Source organism: Plectrocnemia conspersa, unplaced genomic scaffold (assembly GCF_051122295.1).
Source record: "Plectrocnemia conspersa isolate PC_06_02 unplaced genomic scaffold, ASM5112229v1 ptg000002l, whole genome shotgun sequence".
In the NCBI taxonomy this organism is placed as follows: Eukaryota; Metazoa; Arthropoda; class Insecta; order Trichoptera; family Polycentropodidae; genus Plectrocnemia; species Plectrocnemia conspersa.
This window is the reverse complement of record NW_028277166.1, coordinates 889,286-909,537: the sequence shown is the minus strand read 5'-3', so window position 1 is coordinate 909,537 and position 20,252 is coordinate 889,286. Positions and strand designations below refer to the sequence as shown.

Here is a 20,252-nt window from a genome sequence, read left to right as displayed (position 1 = left end):
CTAAAAAAAAATTAAAGACGTCAAAACGATAATAAATAAAAAATTTAATGTCGCGATAACAGCAATAGTTTTAACTATATAATCATAAAATAAAAAAACAAATTTGGTTTTAAAATAGTGGCAAATCAAAAAAGGGAGAAAAACTGCATTTAATAGTTTAAAATAATTTAATTTTAGTTTGCAAAAATACCGTGCGAACATAATAAAGGTTGTCACTTTTTATAACCGTTTATGTGCCGAAGTAATTTTTCGTAAAATGTAATTGAAAAGTAGCATTTAGCCATTTAAGTGGTAAAAAATTTAAACGCTTCTTCATAGATACCTTAACCCTTTAACTGCGGATGACATCTAAAATCAACAAAAAAATCGCCTGTATACGTTGGGCGCATAAATGTGTCATGAGCCTTTGAGCCTTTTAATATGTTTTTTTTTTTGTATAATTTAAGGTTGAAAAACACTATAATTTATTGAAATAATATTTAAATAATTTATGGCATAAATATGTGCTCCCCCACATAGCGCGCAAAATTATCAGCCGCGGTGAAAGGGTTAATAGTCTTGTAATATTATTTCGTAGTGTAGTGAGTTTTTGTGAGAGCCCCATATGTAGCTCTTTGCAATACAATCGCGAAGCGACTGAACCTCGTAAGTGGTTCGTGGCATTAGAAAGGTTGAGAGATGGCGATATAATATTTTTAATGATTTTAATAGCTAACTTGCATTTTTTTGAAAAAAAAAATATAAATATAATCGTTTGAAATTCCGCAAAAATATCGAACCGTAATACGTTAAATATTTTATTTTTATCAATAGAGTTAAAAATCTAAAAAAAATATCAACATAAATATCCATTTAAAAAATTTAGAAAAAATGTATTTTTTTATAATTACAAATTTTACTATGTTGATACTTTTTTTAAATGCGTCATAATTTATAATATGTATTAAAAAAACACAATTGCGGCCTTTTTAGACGGATTTTTTCTCATCACACTCCGTATAATAAAAAAATAAATAGAATTATATGGAATAAGTTGACATACATTAAAAAAATTAACGGTTTTTCGAAACATATTGACTGTTGAATTTATCGGTAATTAAAAAAAGTATCTATTGTATAAAATTATGTATTTATTAACACTTTACAATGATAATAAAAATTAATAATTCTTGACATTCATACAAATGCCACCTACTTAACAAAAACACAGCCAGAAATTTATACTTAAGACGTATCAAATAAAATAGATATAATGACATTAAACAATATAAAGAATTTTCATAACAAATTAGTGAACTTGATCAATAAAACTGGCGTGGGAATTTCACAAATGTGTGATTTAAAGGTATTAAAATTAAATGTGTCAATTATTTCTCAGAAGTAATTGCACAGTTGTTTTTGACTCATTTACTTTTGCACAATAACCGCGTAAATTTTAACACTACATACGTATATTTATACGTTTTTTCCTCTGAACGTCAATCTTTTCACGCCACTTCTCCCACTTTTCCGGAGCTCAGCCAATTGTTAACGCTCGTCAATCGCTACTTGTGTGTGTGAGTAAAATTAATTGTGAAAAAGTAAGTCATTGTTTAAAATGACTTACGGTGGGTGAGCTGACGATGCTCGCCGATAATCATCGCACCAATTAATGTCAGAATTGTTCGCACCGGCTTCTAATTACTCGCGTTTTTTCATTTATTAATTAAACGCGTGTTTTGCATGTATGTGTAGCGGAGTTAACGATCTGATTGTGGAAGTTCTCAATATTAAAATAAATAAATAAAATAAAATTTCCAATGATATTCTATGCACAAATTAAATACAAGATAGCAAAGTCGTCGATTATCTTGTTTCGTACTAAATTTTTCAATAAAATAGTACGAAGTATAAAGGGCTAAAGCTGATTCATCTTCAAATATCAAGACGATAATTTGCCAGCGAGCTCGTAATTGTATAATTGCGTGATGATTCACCGCTCATTCTTTATTCTTATGTTTAATCTGTGTTGTTGATCACAACTTAGTAATTAGTGGAACAGTCGAGCGAGCCGGCGTGCGCTATGACCGCAAAGGGTTAAATTATATATTGCATTACTTACAAGGCGCGAGCCTATAAAAGAAATTAAAGCAATTATAATATAAAAAAATAATTTAATCTACTGCACCCAAAAAAACCTATAAGTATTATATTATACAATCAATCATTAAAAATTATTTCTTAAAAATTGTATCAAAGCAATAACGTTAATGAAAATAAAATCAACTAAATTATATCTTTGTGGATAGCCAATAAAATTATTCTAAACAACATCTTTCAAAAATCTTATTTAGATTTGAGTCCCATGTTTAATAAACAATAACACTATACAAGATAATAAATAAAAACGTTAAAACGTGAATCGTCACGGGGTGTCGTGCTAAAGGGGCGTTAAGCCGAAACGACAACGTAACTGACGAATTTACGACCGGCCAAAATGATAGGATCGCAATTTTAATCGGTCGGTGAGAAATTACATTGAAATTTTAACGTTTTTATTTACGTGTTGTTATATATTTTCGGCTCTCGGCACCACGTGAATACGCGTTACGTGATCAAAGCGATAAAAATCTATGTATCGAATGTATTGATTTTTTTAATTGGTTTGCGTTTTAGTTAAAGTTAAAATGAGGGTTAATACTGCTTTATTTAGGGTAGTATTTTGCTTTGATAAATTATTATTTTTATCCATACTTTTAAATTTATTATAAAAATATGTTAAATGATTCATAATAACCTCTATTTATAGTCTGAATATTTAAACACTCCTTACATTTTTTATAATAATTGCATTATTTTTGTATATTGATAATCCTATATTGATTTTTTACCATTGCAACGCATTGGGGTAACGTGTCGGGTCACGATGGTCTGAATATAATTTTAATAAATAAATATTATTAGATAGAAAAATCACATTTCACAAATCACAAATTAAAAATATGTAGAAAATTTTTGTAAAATACTTAAAATATTAAAAATAAAATTGAATTTTAATGTTAAATATACAATAAATATTAGCTTTGCCTTTTAATTTAACATAAGACTACTATTAAGTGCGCCATTTGCGTTTTATTATATATTTTATTATTTATGTATTATTTGTTATATATTAATAATACATACTATATATTGATTATTTGCCATAGTGACGCATTAGGGTAACCTGTTAGGTCACAATGGTCTATATTAAATGTAATAAAATTACATGAAAAATATAAAAAAAAATACAAAATATGTAGTTTTTTCACAAATACTAAAATAATTAAAAATAAAATAAAATTTTAATAATTAACATACAAAAAATAGTTTATACACATAGATAATTTTTTTTAAATACTAAAGTTATTAAAAATAAAATTTAATTTTTCATTAAATGTATAATTTTTTACCATTAACATGAGGCTACTATTAGGTGCGCCATTTGCGTTTTTTAATTTTAATATTATATATTTCCTACATATGTTTATCTTACTTGTATTATTTTTTGTGTATTAATAATATTTATTGATAATTTTTTTCATCGTGACGCATTGGGATAATCTGTTGTATTACGATAGTCTTAATTTAATTTTAATAAATATATTTGATCACATGAAAAAATACAAAAAAAAATATCTACGTATATTTTTTCGAAAATACTAAAATTAAATTTTAATTTTATTAATAAATATTAGCTTAGCCCTAAGCTTTATTATGGGGCTACTATTAGGTGCGCCATTTTCGTTTTCAATGAAGTATTATATATTCCTCATTTCTCATTATACCATATTTTTTAAGAACGGGACGCATAGGGGCAACCTGTTAGGTTAGAATGATCGTAATTTAATTTAAAAATAAATATATTTACATAAAAATTACAAAACACTAAAAAAATATGTATTAAAAAATCATTTTTTTATTTATTATTTTTTTACTTTTACTTTGACATTTTACTTATATAAATATAAATATTTTTAGTTTTTGATAAAAAATAATTTATTTTATTCAAATAGATTTAAGTGAATTTTTAATAATAAAATCGCTGATATGATAAATCTGATTTATAAATCAGTGAAGCGCTCTTTTTCGTCAAAAATTTCGTCAAAAGTCACTTTAATTGATTCAGAAATCACAGTCAGTAGAACGCTAACTAAGAAAGAGGGTAACTCGCCTAGGTATTTACCTCAATCGATATGACTATCGTTACTATTTTTTACATTTTTAAGCCAGATAAATAGCTTAGTAAACGTTTACGATCGACTTAATTGCATAAAACTTTTATATTAAGACATTTATATACAACCCATACAATTGTCAGTTTGTTTTTATTTATAAGAAAATATTTAACGTAAAATACTTATAATTGTGAAAGTGTAGATATAAGTAAAATATTTTATTTTCAAAATGGATAAAATTAATTACATGAAATATAGAACCACATTACAACAAATATGGTAAAAAACTATTGTCTGAAGAAACTACCAATATTCTCAAATATTCACTTTTTGTAAAAAAAAGTATTTTAATATCAAAGCCATAAATAAAATAGAATCTAAATAGACAATAAAAAACTATGTGTGAAAACTACTACGATATTTTTTTATAAATTACTTAACCTAATATTTATAATTTGCAATAGTCAAAAATATATAGTCATACCAGATTCATACAAACTACAACAAATCTGTATATAATTGACTGTTGAAAAAGGAATAATTTGATTTTTTTTTTGTTACAGTGAATGTGTAAAATATAAATTATCTCACAGGTGCTAGTGAAATTATATGCTGCTCTAAACTTGAAATGAACGTTTTGTTAATGTCAAATTGAGTTTTATAGACATTTTAGAACATAATTTAATTTCACTAAAAACTATCATCTATTGCTAATATAAACTAACCAGTGAAAATGTATTAGGATATGATTTCACTGAAACAGTTCGTGAAATTAAATTGTATCACTGAAAAATATACCTTCACTGTTACATATGTATATATTATAGTAGATCTTGATTATTAATATAATATTAATATTTTTTTGGTCCGAGATAAAATTATTCAAGATGTAGCAACACTTTTTTTTATAATTAAGAACATATTTTTATGATAATAATAATTGTGATGAGTACTACGATATTAACGAAATATTTTTTTCTTACGACGCGTGATGCTTCATATTAAATTTAACCGCCACATTATCTTTATTGATAATTATTATATATGTGAGGCAATTTGAACGTAACGAAACAATATAATATATACAGTAATCGTTAGATCTTAACGTGGACATTAACGTCACGTTAACGTGACACACCGCGCAAGCCTAACGACAACATCTAAAATTATTACCCGAGATAAGCGATTTCTTCTTCTCGTTTTTAATGTGCAGCTAAAAAAAGAACATCCAACCGCGATTGTAAATTAAAAATAACAGCAATTAGTCAGGATGATATTTGAGATAATATACCTTTTTGGAAAAATATGAAACTGATCCGTAATTCACGTTTATTTCAGAGTCACGGTTTTCGTTACGGATCACGCGATGAATCTGACACGGACCGGACAATGACGGTCAAGAAGTGACAGACGTTTGTTGTTGAAAAGGATGATAGTTAAAAAAATATTGTTATATTATATAAGTCAGCACGCGTCACCCCTGACCGTTTGGGCAGTGAAAAGACCGACGCACACTGTACCATTTTTTATGCTGTGTTTTTAATCTGAGATTAATTGTCGTGTCAACGATCTTCAAACAAATCGTTTGCGATATGAACAAACGTGTTCAACATGATTTTCTATCAGACCTTGAAACTTACAAGACTACCAGTTTTACATTTTTAAATAATATTTCAAAAGATTTTTTAAAACAGACATGTCACAAAATACATATAAAAAAAATACATTTATCACTAGTAACTAAATAAATATTTTATTTTATACATACGTATGTAACATATACTGTTTAGTCTAACAAAACTTTGCTTCAAACATTTTATACGTGAAACAAAATAAAAGTCCTGAACATTTATCAAGTTATTTCGAAAGCGAAATGATGGAAATGTCAAGTTGTGACTGAAGTATCTGGCAAAAGTTTTTAATGGAAGTTACAGACGGAAGTGAGGTCAGTACGCCATATTCGAGCTTATAAATATTTTAATAGTTAAGGAAAGTTTGCCTTTTAAGTTCTCGATCGTCAAGCTCATGTGATAATTCAAGGTGGAAACAGTGTTATTGTCTAATAAATATCAATTACAATTGGCACTAATTTAAGTTATATAAAATTCGGAATTATTTCAAGCATATTCTATCGTATTGTGCACCGATCTTTAGGCCTTGTATTACCACTGGATGGTTTAGTTCCTGCAAGTGCTATATATGCAGTAAATTATATATGTATTAAACACTATACAGGCCGATGGCACAGCATGTGTACTATGTTTCCACATGCTACACATGCTGTGTGCAATGAAAATAAAATTAATGTGGCGACCGTATACCAAAAATAACGACGTTTATTGGAACACGTTTTTGAACTACATTCCAACGATTTTAGGAATCACTTTAAAATTGCTCTTAGAGATAGATAGCTTTCTAATAAATAAATAAATTACACCGAAAAATATTTTCCCTTCGCCAGGCAACAATATCAAAATGTTTGAGCTACGCCGTGTTTTTGATCATCGTTCATCTACTAGACTAAAGACAGGGCACCATTTTTTGCCTTGACAAAACCCTTGGCTTATTGCGCCCCTATGAAATGCTTTACAATTTGTCAAGCTTTTGAACTTGGCTCATTTTCGATTGAGTCATCAATCGCAAATCGCCTGATGCCAAGTTGTTGATCATGCTTAATTTATGGCATTCTCTGGAAAAGGCCCTTTCCAGAGAAACAGCAACCTCCACGCTGCATCCACAGAGCAAATCCCTCGTAAGAGTCTGACCAGTTTATATGGAGCTTCTAATAGCACCCCGCTGACAACAGCCCCTATAAGGGTCTGCGCCCGCAAATAATGTGCTCCGTAAACCAGTGAATTTTATCAGTGTTTATTTTAAATATAATATATTTAAATTTGAAATAGCTTAAATTGCGTTTTACTTTCACACAAATCGCCACAGGCTACTTTAAAGTGCGCCTCTCATTAATCGATGATAAATTATTTAATCCAAGCTTATGTTAATTTTATTGTGATTGAATATAATTTATGCCGATTCTAATTAAAATATTGAGATTCTCAAATGTGTGCGTGTGATGAAAAAAAGTTGTTTTCTCGACAACTGGTATCGTCAATATTGTTAAGCGCCGTTCACACCGTCCTCGGTTTATTAACATTTTAACGATCTCGCAGCGTGACACGATACCTTATATCATCATATTGTGTGGCGAGCTTATAATAAATTACGTTTAATTACATCTAAATATTAATAAGAACCTCGTCTCGCCGATAATTTATAACTAATAAACATTTACAATCGGACCACGCGTGATTAACGGCGTTAATTTCCAATTTCGTCGAGTCGCTAGTAAATGTATGTGGGAATCGATTACTATTACACACTAAGCGTATACAATGATAAGGATACTTTTAAATTAGCCATGTTTTATATAAATCATTAATACATTTACTAAAACAGTAAATGTGAGTTGAACTTATTTGGTTAATGCAAGGCAAAAACATTATAAAATTTATCCAAAAATATATATATATAGAGAGGTGATAATTTTGATGGATTCGATATTCATACATACGTTTATGTGACGTACGTTTTACGAGTGATAAACTGGTAAACCCGTAAATAATTCCAGCACAACCGAGAGATAAACACCCGAGGATTATAATAATTCACGGCCATTTGTCCAACACGGTGGCATTCTGGTTAACCCGTTCGCGACCCGACTTTTATTTTAATTGATCGCTCTTCTCCTTTTTTGTTCGTTGTTTTATATCATCGCCCCGAGGCGAGAATGCCATATAAATAAACATTTACGAATCGATTGTAAAAAATAATTGAGCAATTATAATCAATTGATTGTTTGAGATATTTATTCATTTTTTTATAATCATCTCTCAAACATTGTGATACATACTTTTATTAAGGCCGAAAGGTTCAGCTGTAGCTTTATCGTGACGTCACGAACATAAGGGTGAGAAATGTTTTTAATTATATATCATTTGTAGCATGATATTAAAATCAAACTCTCAACACCAATTGATATGGCATCACCATATTCATCTCATAAAAAAACAACAAAACCCCTGAATGCCTTCGTTACAGCCTCACTTTCACAACCACATTATGAATGAATGAACACACAATCCCCGCTAAATACATCGCCAGGGCTTCCAAATCGGTGGCTCTGTACAATTTATCACTGACAGCCAAAAGGCAACCGAGATGCTGGCCGTTTGTTCTCGACAATCGAACACAATGTTCTCGACAATCGGTTTTATTTTGTGAGCACCCTATAGCAGAGGCGTGTCCGGCACAACAATGCGTTATAATTTTTATATTGTTAGCCCGCGATTCGCACCTCTGACGGTGGCATTTGGTGGGTAATATTTACTTGTCATGACTCTGAAGAGGAATGCTTAGGTGCGGCCTTTTAGGAGGTATCCAATGACAGTTGCTATATGAGTTTCTCGAAAAAAATCTATTATAATTAATTTAGATGTAAACAATTTTGAGAATGTTTGTAAGTAGCGTATTTGTTGGCATTGGTGATTGAATGCTTTTTTGTAACAAATCAGTAACAAATGTCTAATAAACTATTGAAGAATAATACTGAAAAAACATTTGTGATTAATGAATCGCTGTTTGAAAAAGTTGTAATTGTTTAATCAGATTTCTCCAAAATGAACTATATTTTTTAATAAATAACTATAGTATTTATATCTTGGCCTTTAAAACTGAATTAATAATAATAATAAATATTGCGCTAGAAAGCTATTTATTAATAAAATATAAAAAAATAGGGCATCGTGTTCCGTACACTGTAGAATATTATTATTAAATATTTTTTAAATTATGTTAGAAGCATTTTCCTATAATTTTATTTTTATGATTATTTGTGAACATTACACGTTGTTCAAAATTTTTCTAATAAAAATAAATAATAAGTGCCACTGCCACAAATTTCAAATTCCGTCCGGAAGGTGGCCGTGAATGACGTCCGCACGACGGCTGCTGTCACGTATAGCTGGCATATTTGTGCGCGATCAAAAAATGTGCCAAGTAATCGCAATTTTTAAATTGTCATATATTTTGTGTGGGCACTCACCAATACAATATAAGTGAAAACTTTTCGGTCGTAAATATTCAATTTACGCAAAATCTTTGTCGGCTTTTGCAAAATGCCATAAGGCATAAAAATGATACTTCAGAATATAAACACCACATCTGTGACTATCCTAGAACTTCTCGCAATCAATTCTAAATAAGAATTCGTTATGGTGTGACATTTATATAAACCGATCTAGGAAAATACATAAGGATATTCGAAACGATTTTTTTTAACAATAGCAAGTATCATCAACTATTTTTTAATTATTTAATTTTATATGAAAAAAATATAATAACGATATCTGTTAGAAGAATATACTATCAAAAATATGATTAATCCCTTTTGGTGCCCTAAAATATTCAAAGATTTCAGTAAGAATCTGTTGAAGTCCCCGATAAGTATGTGGTATTATAACTTGACCACGTGACCACGATGCAGCGCTCGACATGCGTATTAACCATAGGACGCCTACTTGCATACTGAAATTGAACCGACTTACTCGTTCTATCTCAGTTTGCGAAACACCATATCATTATCTCTTTCACTCTCGTCACTTAACACGCGAGAGAGCGAAAGGGGAAGTATCTCACCGCTCGCACTCGAAAAATATAACACATCTAATTGCCTTACATAATATTTTAAACTATAGATTACAATTTTATATAAAATAAGTAATCTTATAGGGTTTAAAATTATTCTCAATGATGAAAAACTACGGATTTTTCACACAAAAATGGTTAAATTCTATATATTATATTATGAATATATGTAGCTTAAACTAATATTAATAATAAAATAATTTTATCACAGCTATATTACAACAAATAAAATACTAAGAAATATTATTATTAGATTTTTAAAGAGAAAAGTTTTCCTTCTCTACTTTAAAAATCCATAACTGTAACACAAATCTCAAAAATAATTTATAAATAATTTTTATATATATACTGTGTAATACTTTGAATCATAATAAATTTTAAAAATGTAGTTAAAACATATTTTTAAATATATGCATTTCAAAATAAATCAAAGATTATTATTAGACAATTTCATATATAAAACAAATCTATAGATTTCATATTAAATCGAGTCATATTAATTTTGCAAGTAAAATAATGTTTTATAGTGTAATAAAATCATTTGTATAATCATAAATTCTAATAAAATTAATAAGGACTCACCTGTCCACTTTTGTCCATCTCATTGTTGGTCAGCTTAACTTTTTCAAAAGATACGACTTGCTTTCTAAGTTGGTCTCCAGTGAACGGAGAATCTGGATGCGGATATAATCTTGCAGGCGCCGGAGGATCTGCTTTTCCAGCTACCAGCCAAGATGATCTGTGGTATGCATATCTATATCTCTTTCCATCCACTGGCACAATGTCCAGCAGTACAGCATATCTTCCAGTACCCTGAACGCCAGTGAAAGACACCCTCAGAGTGGGAAACATGCGCCTGTAACAAAAAAATGACAAGACATTACAGATATCGATCAAGCACCTGTTGAAGAAAGAGATGCTGTTGGAGAGGCGTCGACCCCTATATGCCCTAAGGCGATCAATCATGTCCAAAAAATGAAATTATATAGCAAATCAAACACGAGTTGATGCATTGGATTTTAATGCACCCCTAAATGGGCTCCAAGGGCCGGTCTCGCGATTAGGATCTTCGGGGGTGAAGATAAAAAAGTTTGGTTATTTATTTGGCTTTGTTAATACATCTATCATAAAAGGCTGCAGGTGCTCTTTGGACGCAAATTGGTTTCGTTGAGAATTATTATGGTCAGTTTTGTGGGACCACCGATGTTACTTTGCCCAACAACGCGTGCTCTCTAACGGCGACGAATGACATAATTAAAGATGTCAAAAAAATTAACATTCGACTCTAATCGACTCCTGAGATCGTTTATGCTCAAGCAACTGTAATGCCAGATATGTATAAAAAATAGGTTAGAGCTACTTGAGATTCTGGTGAAGGAATGCGGATATGTTTTATATGTATATATTGAACTCACACTAAAACAATTATACAAAGTGAGTTAACTGTCTTAAAATAAATATAAGACATGGTTGCGTTGTTTTAAAATATTATTTTATAATATATTTTAGTTTCAGTATCAAATATCGCTTACTGTAAGCATTTTCTAAGGTTATTGGAAACTGTTCTGTTAAACGAAATGCAAAAGATATTCTGAATTAATCAAATGTCAAAAACTTAAAACATTAGTTTTACTAATGCGTGAATTAGAGCAAAAGTATTAAATCTATTAAACAAAAAAAGTAAATATATACAATTTTTTGCTAAAAATTCACTCTAAAGCAATAATGGTTCAATATAATAACCAAACATGATAAATGTATTTAGCACATATAATTTATGTAGTAAAATAAATATTAAAAAAAAAATATCAAATATTTAATAGGTTGTGTTCTATAAAATAAAATATGTTTTAAGATATGAAAAAATAAAAAATAAATTTTTCAGACAAATAAAATTTATAAAATTTAATTTTTTTTAATTACACCAATTTGTCATAAAAATATCAATAACCCATTTTTTTTTTATTGTAAAATATTTAATAATTACTAAATATTTTTCTTAATATTTTAATTAATATTTTTCTTTCTTCATATCATATTTTGACTAATAGTTATATGAAGATTTTGAATAATAGTTATATAACATACTTTATTATGAAAAACAACTATATATTTTTACGCTTTATTATCTATTATGAAAAACTGAAAGTTTTCTATATTTATTTACCCATAAAAAACATAGTTTATTTATTGTAAAAAATATATAAATTTTGATTATATTTATATTACTACACTGTCTTATAAAATAGCTACATAATCTACTAAGAGAAAATATATGTTTTCTATTATTATTATCATTAAACTTTATAATATTTTGACTAAAACTCATTAACCCATAGAAAACGTAATTCATTATAAGTATAAAAGATACATTATATTTATAATACTTTTTCACGCTTCATTACGTATTGGGGAAAACTGAAAGTGTTCTATATTTATTTTAAGCATATAAACCATAATTCCATCATACTATAAAAAATATACATAATTTTTAATAATATTTATGATACCATATTGTCTTATATAATAACAATATTTTTCCGAGATACACAATCTAATGAAAAAAAAATCTATATTGATAATCATAAAGCGTTATAATATTTCGACTAAATAACGATTAGTTAGTAGTATTTTATTTGTTTAACATACTGCCTTTTAGAATACAACAATATTTCTATTACGAAAAACAGAAAGATTTCTACATTTAATTGCATATAAAAAACATCATTCATTTATAATAAAAAAAATATTTTTTATTTGTAGTATAAAATAAATAAATTGCTATTATATTTATATTACCATATTGTCTTATAAAATACGACAATATTTTTCGTTTCATTTCATAATCAGGAAAAGTTTTTTCTATATTTATTAGCCCAAGGAATATCATGATTTATTTTTAATTTAAAATATATTTTATATTTTTAATTGAAAACATATAAATTGCAATTAAATTTAAAATAACATACTGTCTTATAAAGCACAACAATATTTTTTCATGCTACATAAACTACTGAGAGAAACTTTATAATATTTATAATATCATTAAGCTTTATAATATTTTAACTAGAACTTAAAAGTGTTAATTAATAAATTACCCATAAAAAACATAATTCATTATTTGTATAAAAAATATTTGAAATTTATAATAACATACTGTCTTATATTATACAACAATAATTTGTAGTAAAAAAAAATTATTTTATTTAAACAGGAAATAACATAATTCATTCATAATATGAAAAATATTATATATTTACAGTGGTTAATACATAAATATCAATTACATTTAAAATTACGTACTGTCTTTTAAAGTTAAACAATTAAAGTTAAATAAATGTATATATTATCATTGAGCTTTAAAACATTTTGATTATAACTAAATAGTGTCTATATTTATTACACATAGAAATCAAATTTCATTAATGGTATAAAAAATATTTTACACGTATTATATCATACTGTTTCATGAAATAAAAGAATATTTTTTTACGCTTTATTTTCTATTGACGAAAACTATTTTTTTATATGTATTTAAAGATGAAACAATATTATTTATTCCTAATATAAAAAATATAAATATATAAATTGTTTTTATATTTACAATGAAATACAACAATATTTTTTACGCCACATAATCTTTTGAGAGAAACTGAAAGCTTTCTATTTTTAATATCCGTGTATTTATAATTAAATTAGAAATGGATTCAACCAATTTTAAAAATAATAATAAAACAAGATAATAATATTGTTGTAATTTAAATAAACAGATAGTATTATTAATAATATAGAAATATAAAAATAAATAGAGTAGGCCATTTTCATTTGCTAGCAAATGAGCGATAAAATGTTTATATTACTTTGCCACACATGAAGTGATAATTTTAACTTAGTTTCTATATTTAAGAGTGTTGCTAATTAATTCTGGAACAATACATCGCCACGCATTCTTGGAAACTACCGGGCGTTCCCAAAGCAATTTTATTGCCAAAACGTGTCATTGTTTCCAAGTCACGATTATCCACACACAATCCAAATCATACACACTCCGATTGGCAACAAAATAACCAATCTAAAAATTAACCAAAAAAACTTTTTGGTTATATTTAAACCCCGACGCTCTTTACACTTTACACTAAAATAAAAGAATAACGACTGGATTGTTTGCCCGTGAAATTCAGCGCTTCTCAAGTTGCATAAAATATATAAAATTCAATCTATAACAAGTTACATTGATTTTTGTGAGAAGGATGGTTGACGAGCCCGCTTCAACCGATCTCTAAATATGTAACGAATCGAATAGCTGTTCTGTTGATCATGATCGCCAGAGGTTTTCAACCCTTTTTATCGACTAATCTTTTTGTTTTCGTCGACTCCCGCGTGCACAACTGGTTTACGGTTTTATTAAGCAATTCGGGCGCCGTGTCTTTCTTTTCCCCGGGTCGTAAATCGAGCTGATCGTTAATTGAGATGTTGATCGGTGGTTGTTGTTTTTTTCATCAAAGGTTAATCGATTGGAAAGGCGCACAAACGCGTGGATGACTCAGCGGCGAGTTGTAAAGGTTGAAAGAAAAAAATGAGCATGCCCAATCGAGTGTGAAGTATTTTGGGAGGTATCGTGTTCTGATGTGCTAACAAGAATTAACAAAAACATATTTTAATTTTAGCTTAGGTAAAGCAAAACATTTATGTTAAATGATGATTCAATTACAATATTTATTATTATTGAAAACAGACAATCCAAATTTTTATTTATGCAAAATCTCAGAGATTTAAAACAAATCAAAACATGCAAAATGTTGTATTATAAAATATTTAAGCAATTTAACTGTGTTAAAGTTTATTGTAATTTCATTTAAAACATTATATCTATAAAGAAATGATTTAAAGCAAGCTATTTAATTGCGACAGTAAAATTTGCGAATAAAACATTTATAAAGCTTCAATGTAAGCATTTATTACTAATAATTATTATTTTATATCTGTTTTATATAAACATATGTATATAGAAAACCATTCGCAGATAATTTACTGCTCATCAAAACTCGTTTTGTCCGCTTATTATCGCAGAGAATCGTAACTCATGAATCGAACGAATAAATAATATCATATACATATATATATATATATATACAATACCAAAATCACTTGCTATTCGATAGAAATGTATTGAGTTACAAACCCAGTACTCAACTGATACGCGCGCATACAAATCCGTGAAAAAATCAATGAATATATACAACATTTTTTTGATGCTGTGAGTAGAAAAGTTAACTTTGAAGGGGAAAAAATCTGCAATCTTGATATTTGCATACACAAACGTAGTGTGTTTGAGTGTGGTTTATAAGCGAACTCGCACATGCTCGTGTACACGTTTATTTGATAGTGTCTGGCAAATTGGTCAGAGTCACGCAACAGGTACCGCCGCCATTAGTTGAATCACCTGCGAATCTCCTTGCGAAACTCTCGACTTTGCGAGATTTGATATTCGCGCCGTGTCGTCTGCGTATGCTGTTCCTCGGTCGCAGAAGATCGGATACTGCCAGGGGTCGCCAACCGTCGATTGCGCGATGATAGATTAGGGAATATTTATAGTCTCTGTCTAGAGATTGTTGCTCGATATTTTAAATTAAGCGAACTAAACACGTCATTTTAAATATTGTACGAAAGAGGTAGTTTAAAATAATATTTTTTAATAACACTAATATTATGCTACAAACTTTGAGTGATTCTAAACTTAAAGATTATATTTTGTTGGCTTGTATATATATATTAGCAATAAATTCAAAAAAAAAACTTCAAGTTATTTATTAGTTAGTATTTAAAATTGAAATCAAGGATTAAAAATAGATTTATATATGTATTAAAATGTTTGCATAAATTTTAATTAAACTTAAAATAGTGCTTAAATTAATTTCCTTAATAAAATTGTAAAAAATAATATATGTATGATATGTATCCTCAGATTTTTAATCGAATTAATTGTAATGCTTGCACTACACTCTCTGGAAGTTGTCCGAACCGAAGTTACAACTGAAATCGGCCGAAACCTACGACTTCGAGTAAGCTGCCACACTCGCGAATTTCATATGCCGTCCGGACGGCGGGCGTGTAAGATGTCCGGCCGGCGGTTTCTGTCACGTACAGCCGGTATATTTGCACGCGACCGAAAAATGTGCCAAATAATCGCAATTTTTAAATTGTCATGTTATTAAAATTACGCTACTGATAATTATAAAAGTTTGTGTGGGCACTCACCAATACAATATCAGTGAAAACTTTTCGGTCGTAAATATTCAATTTACGCAAAATCTTTGTCGGCTTTTGCAAAATGCCATAAGGCATAAAAATGATACTTCAGAATATAAACACCACATCTGTGACTATCCTAGAACTTCTCGCAATCAATTCTAAATAAGAATTCGTTATGGTGTGACATTTATATAAACCGATCTAGGAAAATACATAAGGATATTCGAAACGATTTTTTTTAACAATAGCAAGTATCATCAACTATTTTTTAATTATTTAATTTTATATGAAAAAAATATAATAACGATATCTGTTAGAAGAATATACTATCAAAAATATGATTAATCCCTTTTGGTGCCCTAAAATATATATATTGATATAAACTGATCTAGGAAAATACATAAGGATATTCGAAACGATTTTTTTAAACAAAATCAAGTACCACTAATTATTTTTTAATTATTTAATTTTATATGAAGAAAATATAATTACGATATCTGCTAGAAGAATATACTATCAAAAATATAATTAACCCCTTTTGGTGCCCTAAAATATTCAAATATGTCAGTAAGAGTCTGTTGAAGTCCCCGATAAGCATGTGGTATTATAACTTGACCAGGTGCCTACGATGCAGCGCTTGTCATGCGTGTTGACCATATGACGCCTACGCGCATACTGAAATTAAAGCAAAACTCAGTTTGCAAAACACCATATCATTATCTCTCTCACTCTCGTCATTTAACACGCTCGAAAGCGAAAGGGAAATATCTCACCGCTCGCGCTCGAAAGAGCAGCTCCGAGTTCGGTCCCTTTGACTCGGAAATAATGCCGACAATCTTCAGGAGCGCTCGAAGCTGGGCAATTCGACTGAATTACTCCACTTTATCTCCCGTTCTCGGTAACCTCGGACAACTTCCGAGAGATTTTAGAGCGGGCAGAACCGAACTCAACCGAAGTAACCCACTATATTCTCCGTCCTTGGCCAACCTTGGACAACTTCCAGAGAGTGTAGTGCAGGCATAACACATGTTTAAAATCTTAATATTATTATATTAATAAATTATTTAAAAAAAAATAAAAATTGACGTGTATATGAAAAATATGAAATAACATAATTTAATATTATTAATTAGTTGTTAATAATAATAGAAACCAAGGATAAAAAATAATATCTCTTAAATATAATGTTTATTTTCATATAGTTTAACTATACTTCATAAGGCTTTTAATTATTATCCTTATATAAATTGCAAAATATATATATTTTATGTATATTTATATCCAGAAATTTAATTCGAAACAAATAAAATTATTTGTCAAAAATATTATAAACGTAAAAGATAAACCTTTTTTAGACAGATTAAATTATATCAATATAAAATTTTAAAAAATAATAAATTAAAAACTGAGACATATATAAAAAAATACACAAAATAAAATTATTTAAGAATATTTATTAGTTTATATTAAAAATAAAAACTTTAAGCATATAGTTTACCTATACGTAAATTGGTTTTAATTGATATTATAAATAAAATTTCATGATTTCATAATTTATCCTCAGATTTTTAATCGTATCGAAACATTTAAACAACATTGTATCGTATGTTAAAAATCTTGAGTGATAGTAAACGTATAAGATAACCCTTTCTTAGACAGATTAAGTTGACCAATATAATAAAAAGAAATTAGAAACCATGGTATGTATATGAGAAACACAAAATAAAATCTAAACAGCATTAATTAAGGATATTTATAAGTTTATAATAAAAATATAAATCAAGGATTAAAAATGTGTAACTCTGCATTAAATCCGATTCTTAACTATATTGAAATAAAAAAACCGCAGTTTTTTTTACGTTACAAATCTTTACGTTATTTCAGACTTCAGTAATTAAAAACAAAATTAATTTAGTCATCATATATAAAACTGGTTATCTTTTAAGACACGTTCAAAGATCCGATACTTTATTGTTTAAATAGTATAAAAGTAAATGCAGGTTCTAAAACCTTCGAGTGTTTCTAGAGAAGGATCACACACAACTAAACGGTAATTCTTGATCAATAGATATTTAAATATAATATAAAGTCTGCTTGCTTTTAAATGCCCCCCTATATTTTCACACGCCACATCTATGTAATTACTACTGTTAACCCACATAAGGATGTTTGAAAGTACTTGAGCCGCGCTTAAGCTCTTTTTTCCCCATATCCGATACAGGTTTACCTTTGCCCAAAAAAAAATTGGCTTCTTGGCTTTTGACAGGTGCGGCCGTGAGACTAGGCTCTTTTTCTAGGAAGCTACACAGAGACCAAGCCGAGCGTGTGCGCCTCTTCTAATCTGGAAATCGTTTCGAATGTTGAACATCCACTTTTGGATATGATCGGAGTGATGTAATGACAGGCCCGTGTGCGGCGGACCGTTTCGGCCGCGATGTGACACCGCCACAATATTATTTCATTTGGAGGGGTATTCAACCGTGTTTTATATTTTTTTTATTTGCAACTGAAAAAGGTTGACAATCTTTAGATTTTAGTCGGAAAGCACCGTCGCGTGTGCTGCATATGCAAATGTTATCGCTCGTGTTATTGTCGGTGTTTAATGGATTAAGACGCGGTGGCAGGTGTGGCCGACTGTGGGATATTTTGGGTGAAATTTTATAATTTCGTTTGGATTATTCCACGGCACCCGTTTAAATATCAGCTGAGAGCATAACTTAATCGACAATTCAGCATAATCATAAAAACTCACACATGAACAACGCAACTAGCCTTTTATGCATTTTAATTAATGTCATTTAAATTATCCGGTTACATAATACATATTTATGTAGAAAAAATAAATTAGTAGATTTATGACATAGCCGATTATGATTAATATGTCACGCAGGTTAAAAATAATAGATATAAATTAAATGATATGAAGCGGACCAGCTCCTCGTAGCTGACATTAAATAGATCAATGTGCGTTGCCAGTGTATTAATTAATAAGACTTTTCAAAATCAACATGCGTGACGTCAACTTGTATTCCCACATCAAGAGATTTCGTCACTATTTTAGTAAATTATTTAAGGTTAGAGGCATTGGAACGAACAGGAAGAAAACCATGCTTATAATTATTAATAAAAATAATTGTAACTGATCTATAATTCTAGATGCGCTTTAATGCATTTCCAATATCAGGAAAATAGGATATTATATATCTCTAATTACTGTCATAGCATAGTTAGCCTAAATGTATTTTTTTCTTAAATACATATAAAATTTTAGTTAAATAATTTCTTTATTAGAGATTTTTTATTCCTAATATGTATAAGCAGGGCCGCTGAGAATGAGCCCGACCCCTAGTAAAACAATGAATCCGGGCCTCATGACAAAAATTACATTTTTAACATCGTAATATAATTTTTTTGTCACCAAAATTAAGCTTTAAATCTGTATAAATAAGCTTAAGCTGACCTTAACTATACTGCAAGTCTTATAAGCGTATGTATGGTGGGTCGATCGACTCATAACACTAAACGTATTTTGGAAAAAAAAAACTTTTTTTTTAATTTTTATTTTTTTTAAATGCTATCATAAGTATATTCGAAAGCTCTATTTTGAATTAAAAATTCAAATCTATATCTTTAAAAGGAACCAAATACTAGCGTTAATTATATGCCAAGTCGCATAAAAGCTCGTATGGAGCCCGGTCAATTTACCATAAGACTCGTTTTTTTTTTTTTAAATAATTTAAAATGCAAATTAAGCTTTTAAACACTTTTTGCATACGATATTTTTCAATAGGACTTCATTTTGCAAAGTTATGACACATTTTTACAAAGGCCGCCATTTTGTAAAAAAAAAATATTTTTTTTTCATAAAGAACGTATAAGGGGTGCTCGGTAGTTCTATACGATACTAAATATTTAATTTTTAATCTTTATAACCAAGCAGTTAAGAGCGTTAACTCTTCTGAAAGTCTCAAAATGGCTCGTATAGGGGTCCGATCGAACTGATACATCGCTTGTTTTCAAGCAAAAATATATATTTTTTATATTTTATTTAGATGAACTTTATGCTTCTTAACATTTCATGTATAGAGACCTTTTTGACGA

General features: G+C 28.8%; 1 protein-coding gene across 1 annotated transcript in view; it reads right to left on the bottom strand.

The window, feature by feature from the left end:
* Window positions 1-20,252, bottom strand: part of LOC148237260 (T-box transcription factor TBX20-like) — a 121,237-nt gene that overhangs the window by 32,350 nt on the left and 68,635 nt on the right. Inside the window, exon 4 of the mRNA XM_088205455.1 lies at window positions 10,482-10,755. Coding sequence (XP_088061581.1) covers window positions 10,482-10,755 — 274 coding nt within the window. The remainder of the gene's footprint in view (window positions 1-10,481; window positions 10,756-20,252) is intronic.